At 38.9% G+C, this 20247-nt stretch overlaps 1 protein-coding gene across 1 annotated transcript in view; it reads right to left on the minus strand.

Annotated features, from left to right (window-relative positions):
- Positions 1-7373: 7373 nt before the first annotated feature.
- Mecom (MDS1 and EVI1 complex locus) overlaps positions 7374-20247 on the minus strand; it is a 555241-nt gene continuing 542367 nt past the window's right edge. Inside the window, exons 13-17 of the mRNA XM_021157314.2 lie at positions 18992-19161; positions 17014-17158; positions 13349-13585; positions 12342-12525; positions 7374-8939 (exon numbers count right to left, since the gene is read on the minus strand). Coding sequence (XP_021012973.1) covers positions 8805-8939; positions 12342-12525; positions 13349-13585; positions 17014-17158; positions 18992-19161 — 871 coding nt within the window. The 3' untranslated portion in view covers positions 7374-8804. The remainder of the gene's footprint in view (positions 8940-12341; positions 12526-13348; positions 13586-17013; positions 17159-18991; positions 19162-20247) is intronic.

Genomic DNA, 20247 nt, shown 5'->3' on the forward strand with positions numbered 1-20247 from the left:
TCTGCAGAAAGTGAGAATATGTGTGGGCACTGGGCATTTGCTTGTGATCTTGAACCTTAGATAAACTATCACCCCACTCTAGACCACACTGGTCCACCTGTGTTGTGATGAGGACCAGACAGCCCTCAGACAGGATTCTCTTTTTGACCCTCTGTGTTGTTTAACTGATTAAAATGGAGTAATTGGAGGATGTGTCCTTATTACATGTTGGAGCATCTTCTCGGTGTATGCCCAGGAGAGGTATTGCTGGATCTTCCGATAGTACTATGTCCAATTTTCTGAGGTACCGCCAAACTGATTTCCAGAGTGGTTGTACCAGCTTGCAGTTCCACCAGCAGTGGAGGAGTGTTCCTCCTCCACATCCTCGCCAGCATCTGCTGTCTCCTGAGTTTTTGATCTTAGCCATTCTGACTGGTGTGAGGTGGAATCTCAGGGTTGTTTTGATTTGCATTTTCCTGATGATTAAGGATGCAGCATTATTTATAATATCCAGAAGCTGAAAAGAACCCAGATGTCCCTCAACAGAGGAATGAATACAGAAAACATGGTACATTTACACAACGGAGTACTACTCAGCTATTAAAAACAATGAATTTATGAAATTCTTAGACAAATTGATGGATCTGGAGGATATCATTTCTGAGTGAGGTAACCCAATCACAAAAGAACACACATGATATGCACTCACTGATAAGTGGATATTAGCTCAGAAGCTTGGAATAACCAAGATACAATTCGCTAAATACATGAAACTCAAGAAGAAGGAAGGGGGAACAAAATACCCATGGAAGGGGTTACAGAGACAAAGTGTGGAGTAGAGACTGAAGGAATGCCCATCTAGAGACTGCCTCACCTGGGGATTCATCCCATAAACAACCACCAAAACCAGACACTATTGTGGATGCCAACAAGAGCTTGCTGGCCAGAGTCTGGTATAGCTGTCTCCTGTGAGTCTCTGCCAGTGCCTAACAAATTCAGAAGTGGATAATCACAGCCATCCATTGGACAGAGCACAGGGTCCCCAGTGAAGGAGCTAGAGAAAGGACCTAAGGAGCTGAAAGGGTTTGCAGCCCCATAGGAGGAACAACAATATGAACTAGCCAGTACCCCCAGAACTCCCAGGGACTAAACCAACAACCAAAGAGCACACATGGTGGGACTCACGGCTCCAGCTGCATATGTAACAGAGGATGGCCTAGTCTGTCATCAATGGGAGGAGAGGCCCTTAATCCTGTGAAGGTTCTATGCTCTAGGATAGGGGACTGCCAGGGCCAGGAAGTGGGAGTGGGTGGGTTGGTGAGCAGGGGGAGGGAGGTGAAGGGTGTTTTCCAGAGAGGAAACCAGGAAAGGGGATAACATTTGAAATGTAAATAAAGAAAATATCTAATTTTAAAAAATGAAGGGAATAATTGTCTGTTGTGCTAATGGTGGTTTTGTTTTTCTCTTACAAGTAAGACAACAGAGAGTGGCAGTGTGTGCCTGATTCACTATCCACAAAACTGAAGGATTATGAGCTCAAGGACTCCTTGGGATATATAGGGGTTTCAAGGCATGAACAACTGAGCAAGGCTCTCACTCAGAATAGAAATGGAGAAGAAGGCTGGGATATATCTCAGTGGGAAGGCACTTGTCTAGCATAGATAGCTCCCTGAACTCAATCCTGATACATAGAAGTCAACATATTTTTAGTTTTATACAATATAAAATGTAAATAAGCAACTATCAACATTTTCATGAAATTCCACATATGCAGTTTCCACATATGTAATGCCAACTAATTTCTCTGAATGAACTCCTGATTAAAATTTCTTTGTATTGATCAATATTAATTTTGAAAAGCACATTGTTTTTCAAAGGTAAAAATGATTCATTTGTTTAAAAAAAGCCTTGAAATAATAAGAAGTGTAATATATAAATATTGGCATCACCATCTCCCAGAGGTAACCAGCAATAATATCATGGTGTATGTCATTTGAGGAAATTGAGCTATTAATAGATTTTAAATTATATTTTAATTTGTTTAATTTTATTATTTTAATTAATTATTAATAAGTTTCATCAAATAGCCACAATGTGTCACTGTCTCAGGCATCACTAACAGTCTTGATAAAATAGATATAATTATGAGACTAAAATTTCAGGAAAAGAGATCATAGATAGTTGTAAAAATAGTCCATGCGTATGTGCATTATAAGTTATTTTAGAATATACATGCATATAAATTATGTTTATGAAAGAATAATCGATTCACACTAGCAGGTGAGGAGAGAAGAGGATAGCGGGCATGGTAATATTAAAATTAAAATCTAAAGACCTAGTGTCTTAGTCAGGGTTTCTATTCCTGGACAAAACATCATGACCAAAAAGCAAGTTAGGGAGGAAAGGGTTTATTTGGCTTACATTTCCACACTGCTGTTCATCACCACGGAAGTCAGGACTGGAACTCAAGCAGGTCAGGAAGCAGGAGCTGATGCAGAGGCCATGGAGGGATGTTCCTTGCTGGCTTGCCTCCCCTGGCTTGCTCAGCCTGCTCTCTTATAGAACCAAGACTACCAGCCCACAGGTGGCACCTCCCCTCTTGATCACTAATTGAGAAAATGCCTTACAGCTGGATCTCATGGAGGCATTTCCCCAACTGAAGCTCCTTTCTCTGTGATAACTCCAGCTGTGTCAAGTTGACACAAAACTAGGCAGTACACCTAGTAACCTAGCCAATTATGAATATAGTGGAGGCTGGGGGAAGAGTCTAGATTAGGCGGAGTAAAGAGGAGGTAATCCAAGAATACTATGATGTACACAGTCTTCAAATGTATAATTGAACTTGGTGATTGATAGGAGTTCTGCCAGTCTGAGACAATTGAAACCAGATAGCAGTGAAGAACCAGCCCATGGAAGTCTGTACAGGCCATGTTGACTAGATGGTATCCATTCAAGAAACATGGGAGAGATGCTGAGGCATCCCTCATCAATCTGGAATATATATGTTCTTGAGGAGTCTTGTACTAACTATGGTCTTCTGGTACCTATCACTGTCCCTTGGTATCACAAGAGCCTCTAAAATCTTACTTTGCATTTTCTCCTGCTTTCTAGTTTCCACTGAAGTACAATGGGAGGGACAAGGGCTGGAGAATGGATAATATCAGGAACAGGAACAGATCGTGACAGGTAGTCCATAGTAGAGACAGTATCAGGGTATAACAGTACATCAGAAAACCCATAGCAACCGAGACCATCATGACTTCCTGATTTCTACCAGAGACAACTTTCTGATGTGTCCCTATGTTATAACCTGGATGTAAAGTGACCAAAAAAAAAAAAAAAAAAAAAAGAAAGAAAGAAAAATTAATGACAGTAATTCAGTAAGAATTTCCACGGGCTACTCCCTGGTCTGGGTTGGTTCCCAAGCTTTACCTCAATTGTAGACACTCTCACATAACGACCTGGTAATTGCCTTTCCCCTTAGAGTACACAGAATTTAATTCTTTGGGAAAACCATAGAGAGAGGTATTTTTTTCTTTGCTCTTGAATAAGGGTAAAATATATATTCCATAAAATATCATATCAGCCTCTTTAGATGTATGGTTCCTGCATGACTAATACATTCCTGTAGTATGCACCAACAACTGGACTCTTTTCCCCTTGCAAAAACTGAAATCCCATTAAACAACTCAGCATGCTTTAATCCTCCCAGCCCCTTGGAAACCACCTTTGCTTCTATGAACTGATTACCATAGGTTCTCCATAGAAGCTGACTCCTACAGTAGCTTCCCATCTGTGATTGGTTTATTTCACTTACTGAAATGTTCTTGACATTTATCCATGATACTGTCTGTGTTAAAATCCCCTTCCCTTTGAAGACTGAATCATACCCATTGCACAGATATGTGGACATAGATATAGATGTATATACATTTCACTCATCTATCTTTTGATGTCCACTAGATGCTTCCATCTTTTGTCTTCTGTAAAAACTGATGCCGTGAACACAAGTGTGTAAATATCTCCTGACAATTCGATATCAATCCTTTTGAGTGTATAGCCTGAAGTGAATTCATGATTTTCTTAGGAACTTTCATGTAGTTTCCCAAAGTGGCTTTTCCATTTTACAGTATTTTTCTATGCTCTTCCAGCAATTGTTATTTTATGTTTTAAATAGTACCCATCCTATATCCTAATGAGCACAGGGTGCTTTTCTGTTTTAAACACACAGAGCTTCAAGAACAGCATTCTGAATCCACCATGAATCATTTTTTCTACAAAGAACAATTAAACAATAACCCTCATCTCTGGGGGGAAATCTCCAACCTGCTTGCTAAGGTTCCCTCTGTACCATCCCTTCTCCTCCCCATACCCCTCTTACTGACAATCCCTTTAAAGCCCAAGGAGAACAAACAAGGACAGTTCTTAACTGTTCCTTCTCTTATGCTTGCTTCCTCCTGAGTCTAACCATTTCTGAAAGTGCTTAAATCATTGCATGTTAATCAATTCAAAACATAAGATTGTGAAAAATCTTCTGTTTTAGAAAAAATAAGGTCCATCGAGCTTACAAGATCCAGAAAAGACAGCCAAGACACTTAGTAATAAAGCACTAAGGGTCTTTCAAAAGCACTGGTACTGTTGGCTCTGACTTGGAATAACCTGAGTTTTTTAAAACCTGGGAACAAGTACTTGGCAGTATCTTTCAAACTCTTTTCTGCCAAGACTCAGCCGCCTCACTGTCTCCTGGGCACATTTGCAGAGGTGCAGCCTCACTTTGGTTTCTCACTGGGCACATTTCTTCAGCTTTGGAATATTCTCTTTCTTCTCCTGTACATGAACTATTATATCTAAGACACTGTGTTCCCTGCAAACTACACATTCACATCCAGCCAATAGCAGTTTCTCAGCTCTAGTTTCCTTATCTCTAAAACAGGAAGATAGCTCCCTGTCTCCCTGTTATGCACATTAAATGAGCAATGACTAGATAGATAGATAGATAGATAGATAGATAGATAGATAGATAGATATGTATATATCACATTTGCATTAGTAATTGCAAGAACAATATTATTTTTCCTGAAATAGGATTGTAGGTAGCAGCCATGTGAAAATCAAGTGAATGAATGATCTATTTGAATGTCTTTTTTTAATTATTCTTGAACTTTTGGGAAGCTTCAAAGAATTATATTTGAATAAATGTCAAGAACTTTATTTAATACATATATTAGTGGCAATAGCTAATAACAATATATTGCATATTAAATTTAAAGAACAGATATAGTAGTCTTCTCATAAATTGCATGATGTTAAGTAATTTAATCATTCCTTAATATACACTTATATCACAATCGCATATACCATTAATATATGTAATTTTATCAATTAAAGAAAACAAGTAGACACTGCTTGTTTCACATTTTCAAAGGATTTAACTTCCTTTGTTTTAAGCCTATGTATGCTTTTCAAGAAACATGTCTACAGTAAGAGGCATAGCTTAGTGGTAGATCACATGTTTAATATGCTCCAGGCTCAATTCCCATCACATAAAACCAAGCAGAAATACAAGGGCCAGAATGAGAGAGAAATATTCCTAACTTTTTTGTATGAAACTTCCCTTTCACTCATTACAATAATGTAGAATAGATCTCTGCTGTTTTATAAATTTGTTCTCATGTAATGTTTGCATATGTGCCTCTATATACGTATTATTATGTCACAGTAAATATATATATACCCAAATATTGTATATTATATTCTTTAAAATCCTCCCAAAAATTATAAAGTGTTTTGCACATTAAGAACTACTACAAATTCTTTACAAAATTTAATTAACTAATTAATGAATTAATGTGCAATGCTGAGGGATTGAATGTAGGACTTTGTGAGTTCAGCACTCTCCCACTGAGCTCTCATCCTCTGGTTTTCGTCTCCACAGATGCAGCCACTCAGTGAAGCAGATCATATGGCAGCAGCCCCTGGTTTCCCAGAGGAGGTTTGGGGGAACTCGAATCCAGGCCTTCTGTCTCCAGTGTCTAGATAGTCTCCTGATGGTATCATTGACTCTTCTCAGGGCAGGTAGTTGGTGTAGTGATTACAAAAGCAAGTGACTAAGAGACAAGAAGTAAATCTTGATTCGCTTCCTAGAACTTGAGAGCATAAACTCTAGCAAATCATGGAAATGTGAACATCGAAGTCTACAAGGAAGCTAGCAGCACTGAATTGCACTCATTGCTATTTGTGAGCATAGGCATAGTCTAAACTGCCTCTTTCCCCAGAGCTCCGCCTTCTCCCTTGTGTTGCTTGTACAGTCAAATGCTATAATTGTGTTCTGTTTCTTGGTTATGGGAGTATACCTTAAGGTTATTTCTTGAAAATCCTGTTTACTTTCTATTATAACATCTGTACACTAAATCCCAGAATTATATTCCTATAATAGCAATATTTAGAATTAATCTGACACTGAATTATATGCAAGAAGCAACCTCTCTCATCCCATCACAGCGCTGCACATGTGGCCCTGAGCTCCCAGGAGCAAGAATGTACATGACAATTATCATGTCCTCATTTGTACAAATGGCAGCAGAAGAGCCCTAGTTTTCAACAATATTGAAAATTTGAAGAAACTATATTTGATTCAACATATAACTGAAGAACTTTTCATGATCTACAATGATTTAGTTATTTTCTTTTTATAATGATATTTTGAATCTGGGCAGAAATGTGAAAGAAACATAGGAGAGATGGCACAGTGGTTTAGAACACTTGCTGTTCTGGCAGTAGACCTGGGTTCCCTTTCTAGCACCCACAATAGAAGACTGATAATTACCTAGAACTCAAGTTCTAGGATGCCTGATACTTATATGTATATAAATAAAATAATCTTAAAAGGAACCTAGGGGAATGAATAGTGTTTCTGTGCTTATGAATTTAAATAGCATCAATATTATTATAAGAAAAATCAAAGGTAGGGTATATATTTCAGTGCTACCCTGTTTGTCTAGTGTGTGGTGTAAGTCCCTGGGTTTATACCTGGAACACATACACCATCCAGACAAAAAAGAAAGAAACACCAGGAAGCTCCCTAGCGAACACTGTTGCAGGCTGTGCTCTGTTCCGACTACAGTGTGTGCTGCAGCCCTGGAGAAACGCCAGAGCTGGGAATTGGAGCCTGCCTACGGGTCTTGACTTGCACTGTGAGCAAAGTTCACCACAAGCTGCAGAACTCATTGCTGGCTACGATCTATCACTGTGTCATCTCAAAACCTTACAAGCATGCTTACATTCCCCAAATCTGCTAGGGCATCAAGGTTTTAAACACTGTATCTTTAGATCATTTGGATGCCAGAAGGGAACTAAAATTGCATGAGAAAAGAAAGCAGCACACAGGGGAGTCATTATTTTTCATGATTTTTGGAAGTCTTTATTTTTTTTTTAGTTGCTCCTCCCACAGTAACGCACTGAAAGGCATAACAGTTTATATTGTACAAAGCATTGGAAGAAAGTACCTCAACTTGCCAATTATTTCCAAATGAGATCACAAACAAAAAGGGAAAACAAAATCTGGTTTTTCGATAAAGGACAAAATAACTGAATAATGTCTGTTATTTACTTCTCTCTTTTTAACATAAGGTCAGGAACACTTCATTTTACAAATAGGATTAACATGAACATAACATCATCGCACAAGCTTGCAGACAACCAGCATAAAATATGGGGTACAGTTCTCAATCAGAAGGGTCATGCTTCCATGAAAGAAATTATAATCATTTATACAATTGAATCGATTTCAGTATTACAAAAACTAAGTTGCATCTATTTGTATTTAGTTCATTAAAAAGGAAAACAAAACAACAACAACAAAAAGGAAGGAATGTTAAGAAAAGCCAAACACTATTGGGCACTCCCATACACAGGTCACGTCACCTTGGTCCTTGGAATTCAGAAAGGGGTGTGCCTCAGACATCATAAAATAGTGGCTGACGGGAACAGTGCTCTTTTTGATCAACAAACCATAGTTTGCCAACAAATAAATACATGATACACACAACACACAAAAAAATTGAAACATTAAAAACAGTGACATGATTGTCTAAAATTAAGATGTCATTACAAGGATTTGGCAAACATCGTATTAGTGGTACAGCGGTACTGGTGATAAACAGTTATGTCACCGACTTAACCTCTCTGCATGAGCATCCATAGTTTACAATATACACATACCCTTTTTTTCCCCCTAGCTTTAAACAATGTACTCAAGAAGGCCAAAGTTAAGAGGGTGTGGGGGGGGGTGTGACAAAAACTCCTGCTATCACTTCCTATAATCATTGTGCACTTCTTCTGACTACTTCAATCTGCAAAAGATTAAATTACATAAAACTTTAAAAAGGAAAAAAAAAAATCTGGTAGTTAGAAGCCACTGTTCCCGATCAGATCAGGTGATCTTGTAGAGTAGAGTTTGATTTGTATGAAGTGTCCATTTATATCAATGCTGCCATTTCAACTGCTCCTCTCAGCCACCCATGCCCTGCGGCAGGGGAATGAAAGTTGCCTTCCCTGGTGAGGTTTTCTTTCCCCTCCAATCATTTTGGATTAATTGATCCTCCAGAAGTCAGCAGCTGCCTTGGCTGTGCAAAACAAAATATTGAGAATAAATAGCTTCCTTTTTCTCTCTCTTTCTTTACTCGTTCAGTTTAAGGTCACCAGACTTTAAATGTGTGACCCTTCAGGGTTATAAGGCATTCTGCTCAGCAGTCTTGTAAATAGTTCTGTATGAAAGAGCCATGCTACCGTTGGACTTGGTCCCACTCTGGTCAACCTTGACAATGTCATACATGGCTTATGGACTGGATGGCACTGGATTCTGCTGCAGCCCTTGCCATGCTGTGCCACACGTTGGAGGAACTGTGGGAGGTGGGATGGAGGGAATCCTTGTCAGACAGTGACAACATCATAGCATATGCCTAGAATGAAACGGAGAGATTCGGTGAGTGGCATTGGAACAAAAACAGCAGATCTAATCTAAATAAGATAATCCACAGGTATTAGACGTGAGAGCCTGGATGGAAGCACACTTCATGAGCATATTTGGAAGTAGGGTTGTGTTGTGTTTTATCAAAATGGCATAAAATCAGTGCTCACCTTGGCCAGACTTATGTAGGGAATGCTCTGACCCTTGCACCTTGGATGCCAGACTTCTGAAGGTAAATGACCACTCCAAGGTCCCTCAACAATATGCATCTAGGGCTTATTTCTGCTCACTTTCAATCTAGTGGCCTTTCTCAAGTTCTACTTTGTGCTTAAAATACCTACTGTAGACACCTGACACCCTTGAGAATAAGAGCCCAGGGAAGTTCCACCAAGAAAGAAAACAAAGCATGAGGACCCAACAACTTCCAAGCCACCCGTACTCAGAACTCTGCTGAGCAGACGGTGCACAGAAGTGCCCTGACAGGAGGGACACTTTCTTCCCTGTGATCAGGCCACGTTCCAAATAACTATTTAGAGATTCCCTCACCATTGCCAAGTAAAATATTCAAATGAAGTGTTTGGTCTTGACTTGTGAGTGAACTTTTCACTGTTGATTTGCTATTGTAGGTCTCATCCATTGCTAAACTTGCTTGTCAAAACGCTGTTGAAGTGGAATCATTAAAGTCCTGCCAGAGACATTCCACTGTCTGTAAACAAAGACAAATGCCTCTGTTGTTCAGCACAATTTCATCTCAGGGAGTCATGCTGAGACATGTGGCCAGCCTGTGGTTTCTTCTCTCACCGTGGTATTTGGTCAGATTAAGGGCTGATTCTGATTTGCTGGATCATTGCTCTCAATGCACATACTTGTCTTTTTTATTTGTGTGTGAGCGTGTGTGTGTGCACGCGTGCGTGTGCACATATGCACATATCTGCACATGAGAATTACATGTACACATGATCACACACATGTGTTTACATAGAAACTAAAGGTTAGCATTGGATATTGTTCATCAGGCACGGTGCAGCTTATGTTTTGAAACATGGTCTATGCCTGGTCTAGAACTCTCACCAACGAGGCTAGCTGGCTGGCCTGTGAGCATCAGAGACCCTCCTTCCATCATATTTGGCTTTCTTTCCATGAGTTCTGGGATTCAAACTCATGTGCTTATGCTTACATAGCAAGTATTTCAATGACTGAGCCACATTTGATTTTATATGTGAGATTTGCCTTCTGAGTTTGCACAAAAATCTCAGTGTTTAACTAACATTGTTTAACCATTGTCAGGCACTGTGCTAACTAAAGAATTAAGGACAGATAATACAGACTGGTCCTTTGTGGTGACCTTGGGGAAGTCACTGTACCTCTTGAGCTTTAATTTATTTCCTTATACAAAGTAGAGACAACCATAAAATATAATAGTACTATCTCCAGTGATTATAGAGGAAGCATAATACTCACTTCTGTATGCTCCATGAAAATTGGCACCTATCAGAAAATTAGTTGTTCTAGAATATAATTTTCCTCAAGGAAATTCCCTCAGCAAGATAAGGTCACTATTTTGCTGATCAATGACTTTGGATTCAATGACTATAAAATTACAGAGAGTTAATGTATAAATACTTGAGAGAAGCACTAGAAGACTATTTTTAAAATATGACACAAAGTGTGTGCTCTTTGGTAATCAGTTGGCGACTGAACATGGGGATGAATGTCCAGTTCCCCAGAGCCAGTTGTCTGGTTCACACCACTGTTGAACCAGAGAATGAATGAATGAATGAATGAATGACAAGTGAATGAATAAAGAGACTCTTGATCAACTTAGTTTACACAAGTATTTGATAGAATATCCATATATACACATATAAGAATATTGAAGTAAAAACATACCAGCTTGTTTACACACCCTTATATTTATTGAGACCTTAGGTAGCTGTTGTCATATCCAGGCAGGACATTGACCTCAAAACGTGGGTCCTTAGAGGCATGCCACTGCCATTGTCTCTACATCCTCAGACCCTTTGGCATTCTTTTATATAGGATAGTTTTTATAGCTATTATATGTTTTACAGTATTTGGGGAGGAAGAACTAAAAGAAAGTTTGGCTCTTCTAGGAATCTCTGACAACTGGAAAAAAAAGAGATTTATTGAAGCCACCACTTCTTTCAGATAGCTCTAAGTGGCTCTGGGTGGCTTAATGTTAACATTAGGAACTGAGAAGTCATGTTTAGCCTATTGTGTCATAGAAAAAAAAGAGAGGTAACTTTCCCACCCTTTTCTTACAATGAGGAAATGGTGTCCTTTCTTAATTTACATGATTCTGCCAAGATGATAGAAGCTGTAGAAACCCACTATGTAGATGATTACTGACTGTATCCACTTTGAAAAGAACATTATTTTTTCTATTCCATACATAATTTCACATACTTTTATTGAATGTAAGGATTGCCAATGATTTATATTATTTTATCCTTCTGCTATAACATGCTCCACATCTATAGTCAAATTCTCAAGACAATCAGCAATCACAATAGATTTTTCTACTATATCACTGTTAAGACCAACCCAAAACATCTCAAAGAATTTGTATCTAAACATACATGTTAATATGGCCCACTTATTATGAAATGCCATGCCACCTCCAAAATCTTCTAAGTGAACCACACAATTCAACAGTGTGAAAAAAATACAAGTTACTTGTCCTTTTAAAGTGGCCTGAATAAACATTGAGTTGAGTGTAGATGTCATAAAAAAATTATATTAACTGACTCCCTTTATCTTTTAACAAAAGAACTGAGGCTCTCTTATTGGTGTTTGTGAATCCTTTGTTGGGGTGATTTCTAGTCGCTCATGGGTCAGAGGTAATCACTCACCCAGTGAAGACTCAAAGCTTCACTTCCAGAAATGTCACTAAGTTGGTGCAGATCTTTTCATTTCTGGCCTCAGTTTAACTCTAAACTCTGGAGTTCATTATCTGATGAATAGTAAATGAACTAAACATAAGAATTCACTAGATGTAGTAGATAGAAAATGATCATGTCAGAACACAAGTATGCCAACAAAAACTAAAGAGACAAAATGGTCAGAAAACAATCCTGAGCTACCAAGAGAATCTGAAGGAAAGTTGTGTGTGTACTCTTAAAACAGAGGGGAAAAGAACTAACAGGAGACTCATGGCAGGGTCAGGCTTGTTATGGAAGTTTACATGTCAATGGTTGCATTGGTTACTTTTGGCATTGATCATCAGCAGAGCAAAACCAGGGACATCATCAATCAAGCACCCAAATCTGCTTGGCTTCTAGAATGCTGCAAGGTGACCATATTTGCTTAGGTTCGTCAGAGAGATGCACGCTTGCATGCAGGGTCCTGTGGTGTGGACCACAGCAGTCTGTACCTGTGATTTGGACTTTCTGTGTAACGTCTGTTTAAGCTCCTCTGGCACATGAGAAGAACTAATGGAGGACAGCTCAGCGTCAGTGTATTGATTCTCTTCCATTTCCCTCATTTTGAGGCTATCTGTGAAGTGCCTTATGTGATCTAGAGCAGAAAGGCCAGATTTATAGTCTTCCTCTTTATACCTAAAATGAACCAATGGGAAAGCACAGAAATTGGATTTTCTTAGGCAGGTTTTGCTTTTTTTGTCTCATCAAGTCATTTTCAATTTTATCTTAACAGCTGTCAAACTTCATATTGCATTTGTTGTGTCAAGTAGCATGCAATAATCACTAGATTAAAAGTAATTACAAATACCATATCTTGATATATATTTCCTTTAATATTTTATTGACTAAAGCCAAGCATATATCTAGAGTAAAGTCAATGACATATTAACATCCCACAATGTGTGGGAACAGAAGTCATACACTTGAAAACTTCTTTTAAAATAAAGTCATTTATGAATATATTCAGTCAGGATACCTTATCATCACAGAAATATAATATTCCCTTCACTTTAACTATCCATTGAGTCTTTCCAATTAAAAAAAAATCTATCATCTGTAAAATTTATCTTAAATGTCTTGAGTTATGATTATAGTAGATTATTGAGTAGACTCAGTCATGATGAAATATCTATTTTTTCATGAAGTTCATACATAGAATCTCAATTTAAGTACTCGTGTAATCTTCACTCATCCTTCCTGCCTTGGGGCCACCGGAGTTCCACAAATACTAATGTGTTTACGTGCTTGTGGATCCTGTGCCCTGCCTCCTCGTTTCCCTCTATGTAAAACTGACGCACTGTGTGTGCCTTTCCCAGGTCAAATTGAACTTTCATGGTTTGTTACTTCACAAATTCCCCATAAGCTAACACATTCTTCCAGTAGCCGAGCGGAGCAGGAGGAATCCGCACAACACTCCCCCAAGTCTGTCCCTTGGCTTCCCTTATAGCAAGGCACTCACCTCACCGGGGACACCTTACAGCTCATCTCCAGGGCACCAGCTTCTTCGTAGTCATCGTCCGGGATCTCCTCGTCTAAACCAGTCACCTCCAGCTCCTTTCTGGGCTTTCCAGGAATATCATTGTCTTCATCCTCCTCATCCAACAACACCTCATCTTCTACTTCTTCATCATCCAATAAATCTGAATTTTGGCTGGTTGCCAAAGCCTTTTTATCCTTGAAGTGACTGCCATTCATCCTTTCAAGAGCATAAAGAGTAAACGGACCGATTATTGGCTTGATTTTTAAACATGCTGTTAGCTCATCTGCCTAACAAGAGTTTAAACAGTCAACGCTTACAAAAGAAATCTGTATTGTGTGTGCCTCGTTGCAACCTTGGGAAAATAATGTAACTTCACAAAGGGGAGACACAAAGAAAAAAAAAATAATTGGCTGATTATTTGGACTACAAATGCAGCCTCTGGCAGAACAGGAAAAACAGCCCCAGTCTCTGATTTCTTATCACTGCTGATAAATGATATGGTGTGTGCAATATACAAGCACATGAATGTTTTCTCTGCATAATGTACGTAATTACCATTTAAGTACCCACCATTTAAAGTAATTGATTTCTGGAAAACATATATCCCTGACCAATTATGACAGACAACAGCTTAAACACACACACACACACACACACACACACACACACAAACTGAATCTATGACTCCAAACACAATGTGAAAGGGGCTGCCAGGGAGCAACGTGTATTCACTGCTCCTGGATTACAGGTATAATCATCTCCTCTTGGGCACGACACTCAAGCTTGGAGTTATTGAGAGCCCACTTATCTTGGCTCCTTCTAAGTGATCTTAAATTGTTTAACAGCGAAAGAGTTCTTTGTTTTCCAAGAAAACACAGAGAGGGTATATCAACTAGAAATTTAAATGAGCTAACAGCTTTTGAAACTGACTTAGCAGCCACAGCTAACAATACAAAGTATCACTTTTTAAATTAAAATGTCCTCCATAATATTTCTGCTTACATTTGTAAGAATTGCTATGGATGACTCAAGTGTAACTTACTATACAAATTCCATCTATGGAATGTGGAGGCATGTATGATGCTAGAGTAGTGATCAATATAAAGAAAATTTGGATATGTTCTGTTATAAGAGTCTAAAAATGACATAATTACAAATTCTTTTTAAAAGGGTGTGCCTTTGAAACATACATGAACAGGGAAGGTGACCAGGCTAAGAAAGTGTGTAAAGATGTGATCTCTCACGGGCACCCATGCAACTAAACCCTAGGTCCCCGTAAGCTTTGTTACCGTGCTCCTCTATCTAGTTACTGTTACCATGCTCCTCTATCTAGTTACTGTATCAGAAATGCACAGTCTTCAGTTATTGTTGTAGACAGGGATTCTTATGTATGACATGAAATGATTTTTTAGTTCATGAAAGACCAGAAAGCATATGCAGAAATTTCCCCATAAAAATATGTACACCTTAATGTTCAGATTCCCCAGAAATAAATAGATACATGCATGAAACTGTCTTGCAAACGATGCAAGTGCCAAGTACAAACGCATTTGACCAGAAAAAGTAACATCATTATTGAACATTTTATACAACCTCTTAACCTCTTTTACCAAAAAGAATGATGAAAACATATTTTTTTCACAGACATAAACTATTAGTTTTCAGATATACTGCCAACTTGCTAGCTTGAATGGATGGAAATTGTTACTTTTTTGTTTTAAGTGAGAAAGTGAAAGTAAAAGAACAAAAGAGACCATGGATGAAAACCAAAAACAACAAAAACCAGCACGATTAAGAAAACCTATTTGTTAATTATGCTTTCAAATATGGCAATTTATTGGGATAAATTATTCATCAAAGGTAGCCTGATAGCTGCTGAGGCTGGCAAAGTCAAGTGACTCGGCTCTCTACTTCTATGTTTAGACATGTTGAGGCCAGATGTTGCAGCTGTGCAGCCTCGAAGTCACCAGTTCTGAGCTATCAATTTTGAATAGACTTTTCAGAACCCCAATGGTGATTTTTTAGTATTACTTATTTGCATTACTGAATCAGACCTGAAGGTGCATATGTTTGTGACTAGCTCCATTTTGTACTGCTGAACCATGGCCCTGTCTTAATCACACTTAAGACACAGAGAGAGTCAAGCAGAGGGATCTGTACATTCAACTAGGAAATGCTGTAGTTCTTATAACTTCTTAGATGCCTAAACGTATCTTCTTTCTCTTCTCCTTAGCTACAGTTATACAAAATGAAGAACTAGTGTTTGCCTGTTTTGCTGTTATTTTGGTTAGAGCATTTGTTAACTGAAATGAACTTCCTTGAAACACAATCTGAAATGATTAGTCTTAGCTTTTTCAGCATATGAAATTAAGCTAAGCACACAGCACAATAACCCTTCTCTGTTTAAAAGCCATGGAATCTTCATCAACTAAGTTCACAATATTTAAAATATTCCAACTTAATAGGCTATGGTCAGAGAAGCATAGTTCTTCAATACCAGATATTTAGTTATAACCTAATGATAAAGAAAGTTATACATAAGAAAAGTTTGGGCAAAATACCATTTTATTAACTTTACATACATACACAGTCAAGTGCAGATGAATGAGCAATTATCAACAGCATTAGCTTCTCCTCTATTAATGTGCTTGATCCAGATGCTGATACTAGATCAAGCACAGCTATACCCACCAAAGCTAGTACACCTGCCTGTTTGAGAGTAATAATAAATAATAAGAACACAGGGAAATAATTGGATATTAATTGGAAAGTTCTCAAATAGCTTTTGGGCAAAATATATTGGACTAATCAATGTGTAATTCATATACAAATTGACCCTGATATATAAAAACAGAGATAGGCAAGATGGAGACACACCAAGAAATGTGTCATGGGTTACCTGTTAATACCATATGAGACATAATAAAAGCTAACAATGGCCAGTGGTTCAGTTGAATCCCAATAGTGAGTTTCCTTCTGGTATTCAAATTTTTTGTTAAAATAAATTATTTAGCTGCCAAGGTAAGCAGAACTACCTGGTAGTGACATGGGCTGCAAAACAAATACCCCAGGTAGCAACTCATCAATTATTTACATGACTTCTGGCAAGTCATTAACCTTTGATGTCCCCAATCCTTTGCTGATAACATTACAGTCACTTTTATGAGGTCATTGTGAAAATTAAATTAACTAATATGGCGCTAAAGAAATGGCTCAGCACCTAAAGTACTGGCTGTCCAATCAAGATGACAAAGGTTGGGGTCCCCCAAACCCACAAAAAGCTGGGTGGACATAGGAGCCCAGAAGACAGAGACTAAGGATGCTGGGAACAAGCTGGCTAGCAAAATTATCAATTATCAGTGAGCTCTAGGTTTGACTGAGAGACCTTGCCCCAAAATAATTGGGGAAGATGCCCGATTTCAACCTCGGGTTTCCACAACATATGTACACATGTACATGGGAACCCATACACATGTAAACATACACACAGGCACTCCACACACACACACATGATAAAGAAAAAATAATTAGCTAGTATGTGTAACATTATATAGCCATATTCAAAAAAGCCCCAGCCACCAGCATCAGTATTAACTATAGTCCCGGACACATGCGTACAGCAATGTCCTCAAGACCTGTTTTACCTCTCTTCCATGTTCCGAGGAGACTGGCTACCATGGTTGCTGTTCCCGATGAAATTGCGGATCTCTGTAAAGTAAGCATCCTCTTTGTCATCCAGGATTGCGCCTGCGCTTTCTAGCTCTGAGTGAGGCGAGGACGTTGCCGTCCCTGAGTGGGAGAGAGAGCCTTGGTGAGAAGATGGCTGCTAACCCCTGCTAATGGCAACTTGTCTAGAACTTCATTCTGTACGAACTGAGCAGTACCATGTCTTCAAACTTGCCCTTTTCAATGTGAGGGAGGACGAGCAACTGTAACTCTCATGCGCATAAGAAAGCCTCTTGAGAGTGTTCTGAGACTCCAAGATCAAGAATTATAAACTGCCAAGGCGGTCATTTCTCTTACTCCCTTGTTCTTATCTTGTGGAGCACTGGAGTATGTTTATTTGTATGAGAAGATTGGATAAGATATTACAGAAATTTTACATGCCAATTCTGAGGTCACACACCACACTTAGTACTGGTTGTAAGCAGCACAGGTCTGGTGTTGCTGTGCTTAAAGCGCGTGAGAAGGTGAAGGGCTAAAACCACCCCTTACATTCCATACTGTGTTTTGTTACAAGGAGCTGGGTGTAGACTCAGAAAGAGCCCAGAGGCTGGCACAACATGAAGAGGCCAATAATGGATCTGCCTTTTACAGGATGGTCCTCAGCTCCTAGCAAAGCTAGAGTCATGGCACCTGTGTCACAGAGCTGTTGTATTGGTTTACACAAACTCACACCATTGTAAGTACTTCATGTATCACCATGTCTTGTGCAAACACAGGCTTTATATGGCTTATGCATTCCCATAATGTACCTACAATTTAATCGTTTATTATTACCATCCATATGACAATTGGAAGTTAGTACTTTCCCTCATCTTAAAGAAATTATCTGGTTAAAAGTCAAAATGAAGCATTCAACATTAGAAAGTATTTTGTTTGTTTGTTTGGTTTTGTTTGTTTGTTTGTTTGTTTTGTTTGTTTTGTTTGTTTTGTTTTGTTTTGTTTTGTTTTTCAGAAGTAGAACTCAAACTCAAGAGCCCAGGTCATGCCAAGTAACTGTTCTACCATGAAGTCATATTCCTGGGCCCCACATTAATTAAATTTGTCTTTAGGGAAATACATATACATTGTTACCATCGAAGATCATATACAATGTTGCGTACAGCTAAAAAAGAATCAACAAAATAATTTACTCAAGGAAAATGATTTGGCTCTGCACATCTGTTTCTTTCTCCTTCTCTGAATCCCCATTTCCTGAATATGGGATTCACTCACCATCCTCCCTACCCAGTTCCTTGACTCAAAGAATTGCAGATTGTCTATGTATCTCTACACCAGCAGACAAATGCTAGATCCTGGCTGCTTATCTAACTTCAAAAGCAAAGATCTAGAATCTCTTCTGTTCAACACATACAGTAGGTTTGACTCCAAGGAAGGCTGGGGACTGTAGTGGAGTTGCTGGTTATTTAATGTGAGATAAGATTGTAGGACAAAAGTGGAAGATATGCTCATTCTTTACCTATTTCTCTGATCGTGTTCACTTCCAATACCTTGTCTTATATAAAATTATCAGAGAGACTATGTTCTCTAGGCTAATATTCAGGGATTCTGCTGCACTTAGAATGTATACTCTGTGAATAGATGAAAAGAGAATTCTTTGCAATTTAGAACGTTCCAACTCATGTATCTGTGCAGACTCTAGGTCATGTCTGTCTTTGCTTGAGATTGCCTTTTGAGATAAACCCAACTGGATGGAAATAAAACCTAAACAAGACCATGGAGTTTCACAGACATGTTCATGAGCAGCTGCCTTATTCACGTGTTTCAAAACCTCAAGGGAAATGTGGTATGAACTTCCAGACGACTATCAGATTTTAGTGTCAAAATGGAATGGAAGACAAAATTACACAATACAAAAACATAAGCCACCTTTTCCCCATAACACCACTGAGGACCCACCAGACATGTTCCCGTTCTCATGTTTCTTCAGGTGTCTGTCAAGATTGGTTTGTTGACCAAAACATCTGTCACATAAGTGACACTTAAATGGCTTCTCCTTGTTGTGGATGTTGCGCACATGTCGCTGCAGGTTGGAGGAAATGCTGAATGATCTATCACAGTATTTGCATCTGGAAAGTAAATACAGACACAGTGTTGCAAACACATTAGAAGATAAGCACAAGGCTTGCAGACAGGGAAGCCAAAATAACACTTCGCATAGGAATAGTAATTTATACAGGAAGAATGCAATTCCAGGAGACTTGTATCCCAATGTATCAACTTGTATTTAAGTGATAGCTCAAATCAAGCTTGTGTTTCAAGAATTCTTAAGGACTAAAACAGATGCAGATACTTTCAGTCAAACATTAGAAAGAGGTCAGGGACACTTATGGAAGAGGTGGGGGAAGAATTGAAGGCCCTGAAGGGCATGAGAACCACACATGAAGACCAACAGAATCAACTAACCTGGACCCCTGGAAGCTCTCAGAGTCTGAGCCACCAAGCAAAGAATATACATGAGCTGGACTGAGGCCCCCAGCACATAGGTAGCAGACAGGCAGCTCAGTCTTCATGGTTGCCCTGCCTGGCCTCAGAGGGAGAGGATGCGACTAATCAGGCAGACACTTAATGTGTCAGGGTACGGGGAATCCCCATGGGGGCTCACTCTCTCAGAGGATAAGGGGAGGGACTCTGTGAGGGAAGGGGAGCAGTGTTTGGGATGTTAATGAATAAGTCAATTAATTGATAAAAATTATGCATATATTGTCTAATGTTAGTCTTCATGACAATAGGAGCCAAAAAAAAAAAAAAAAAGCTTTGAAATCTGATATGAAGTAAAAGCCCAAAATAGAAAGTCCAGCCTGGGAACTGAACTTCACAGAGCACAGTCACCACCTTAAGATCTGATTTCTTCTTTTCCTTCATTTGTAAAGTGGAAAAGGTGGACAAAACATTTGAGATTTCCAGCTACACAGATTCTAGTTCGTGGGGTTTTAACCACAGGTACAACAGCAGTACATCCGAAACAGAATACGGCTGCTGCATCCGATACAGAATGACCGGAGCATGACATCACAGCTGCAGCTTGGGACAGCATTCAGCCACGACAAAAATGAATGAAGAAAACTTTCCATTTCAGCAGACTTCCTGGGAGATGGAATGGTTTCTAGGGGGGGTTTACCTAACGCTGCCCATTGCTCTATAGCTTAGAGATC

This window comes from Mus caroli, chromosome 3, assembly GCF_900094665.2.
Source record: "Mus caroli chromosome 3, CAROLI_EIJ_v1.1, whole genome shotgun sequence".
Lineage (NCBI taxonomy): Eukaryota > Metazoa > Chordata > Mammalia > Rodentia > Muridae > Mus > Mus caroli.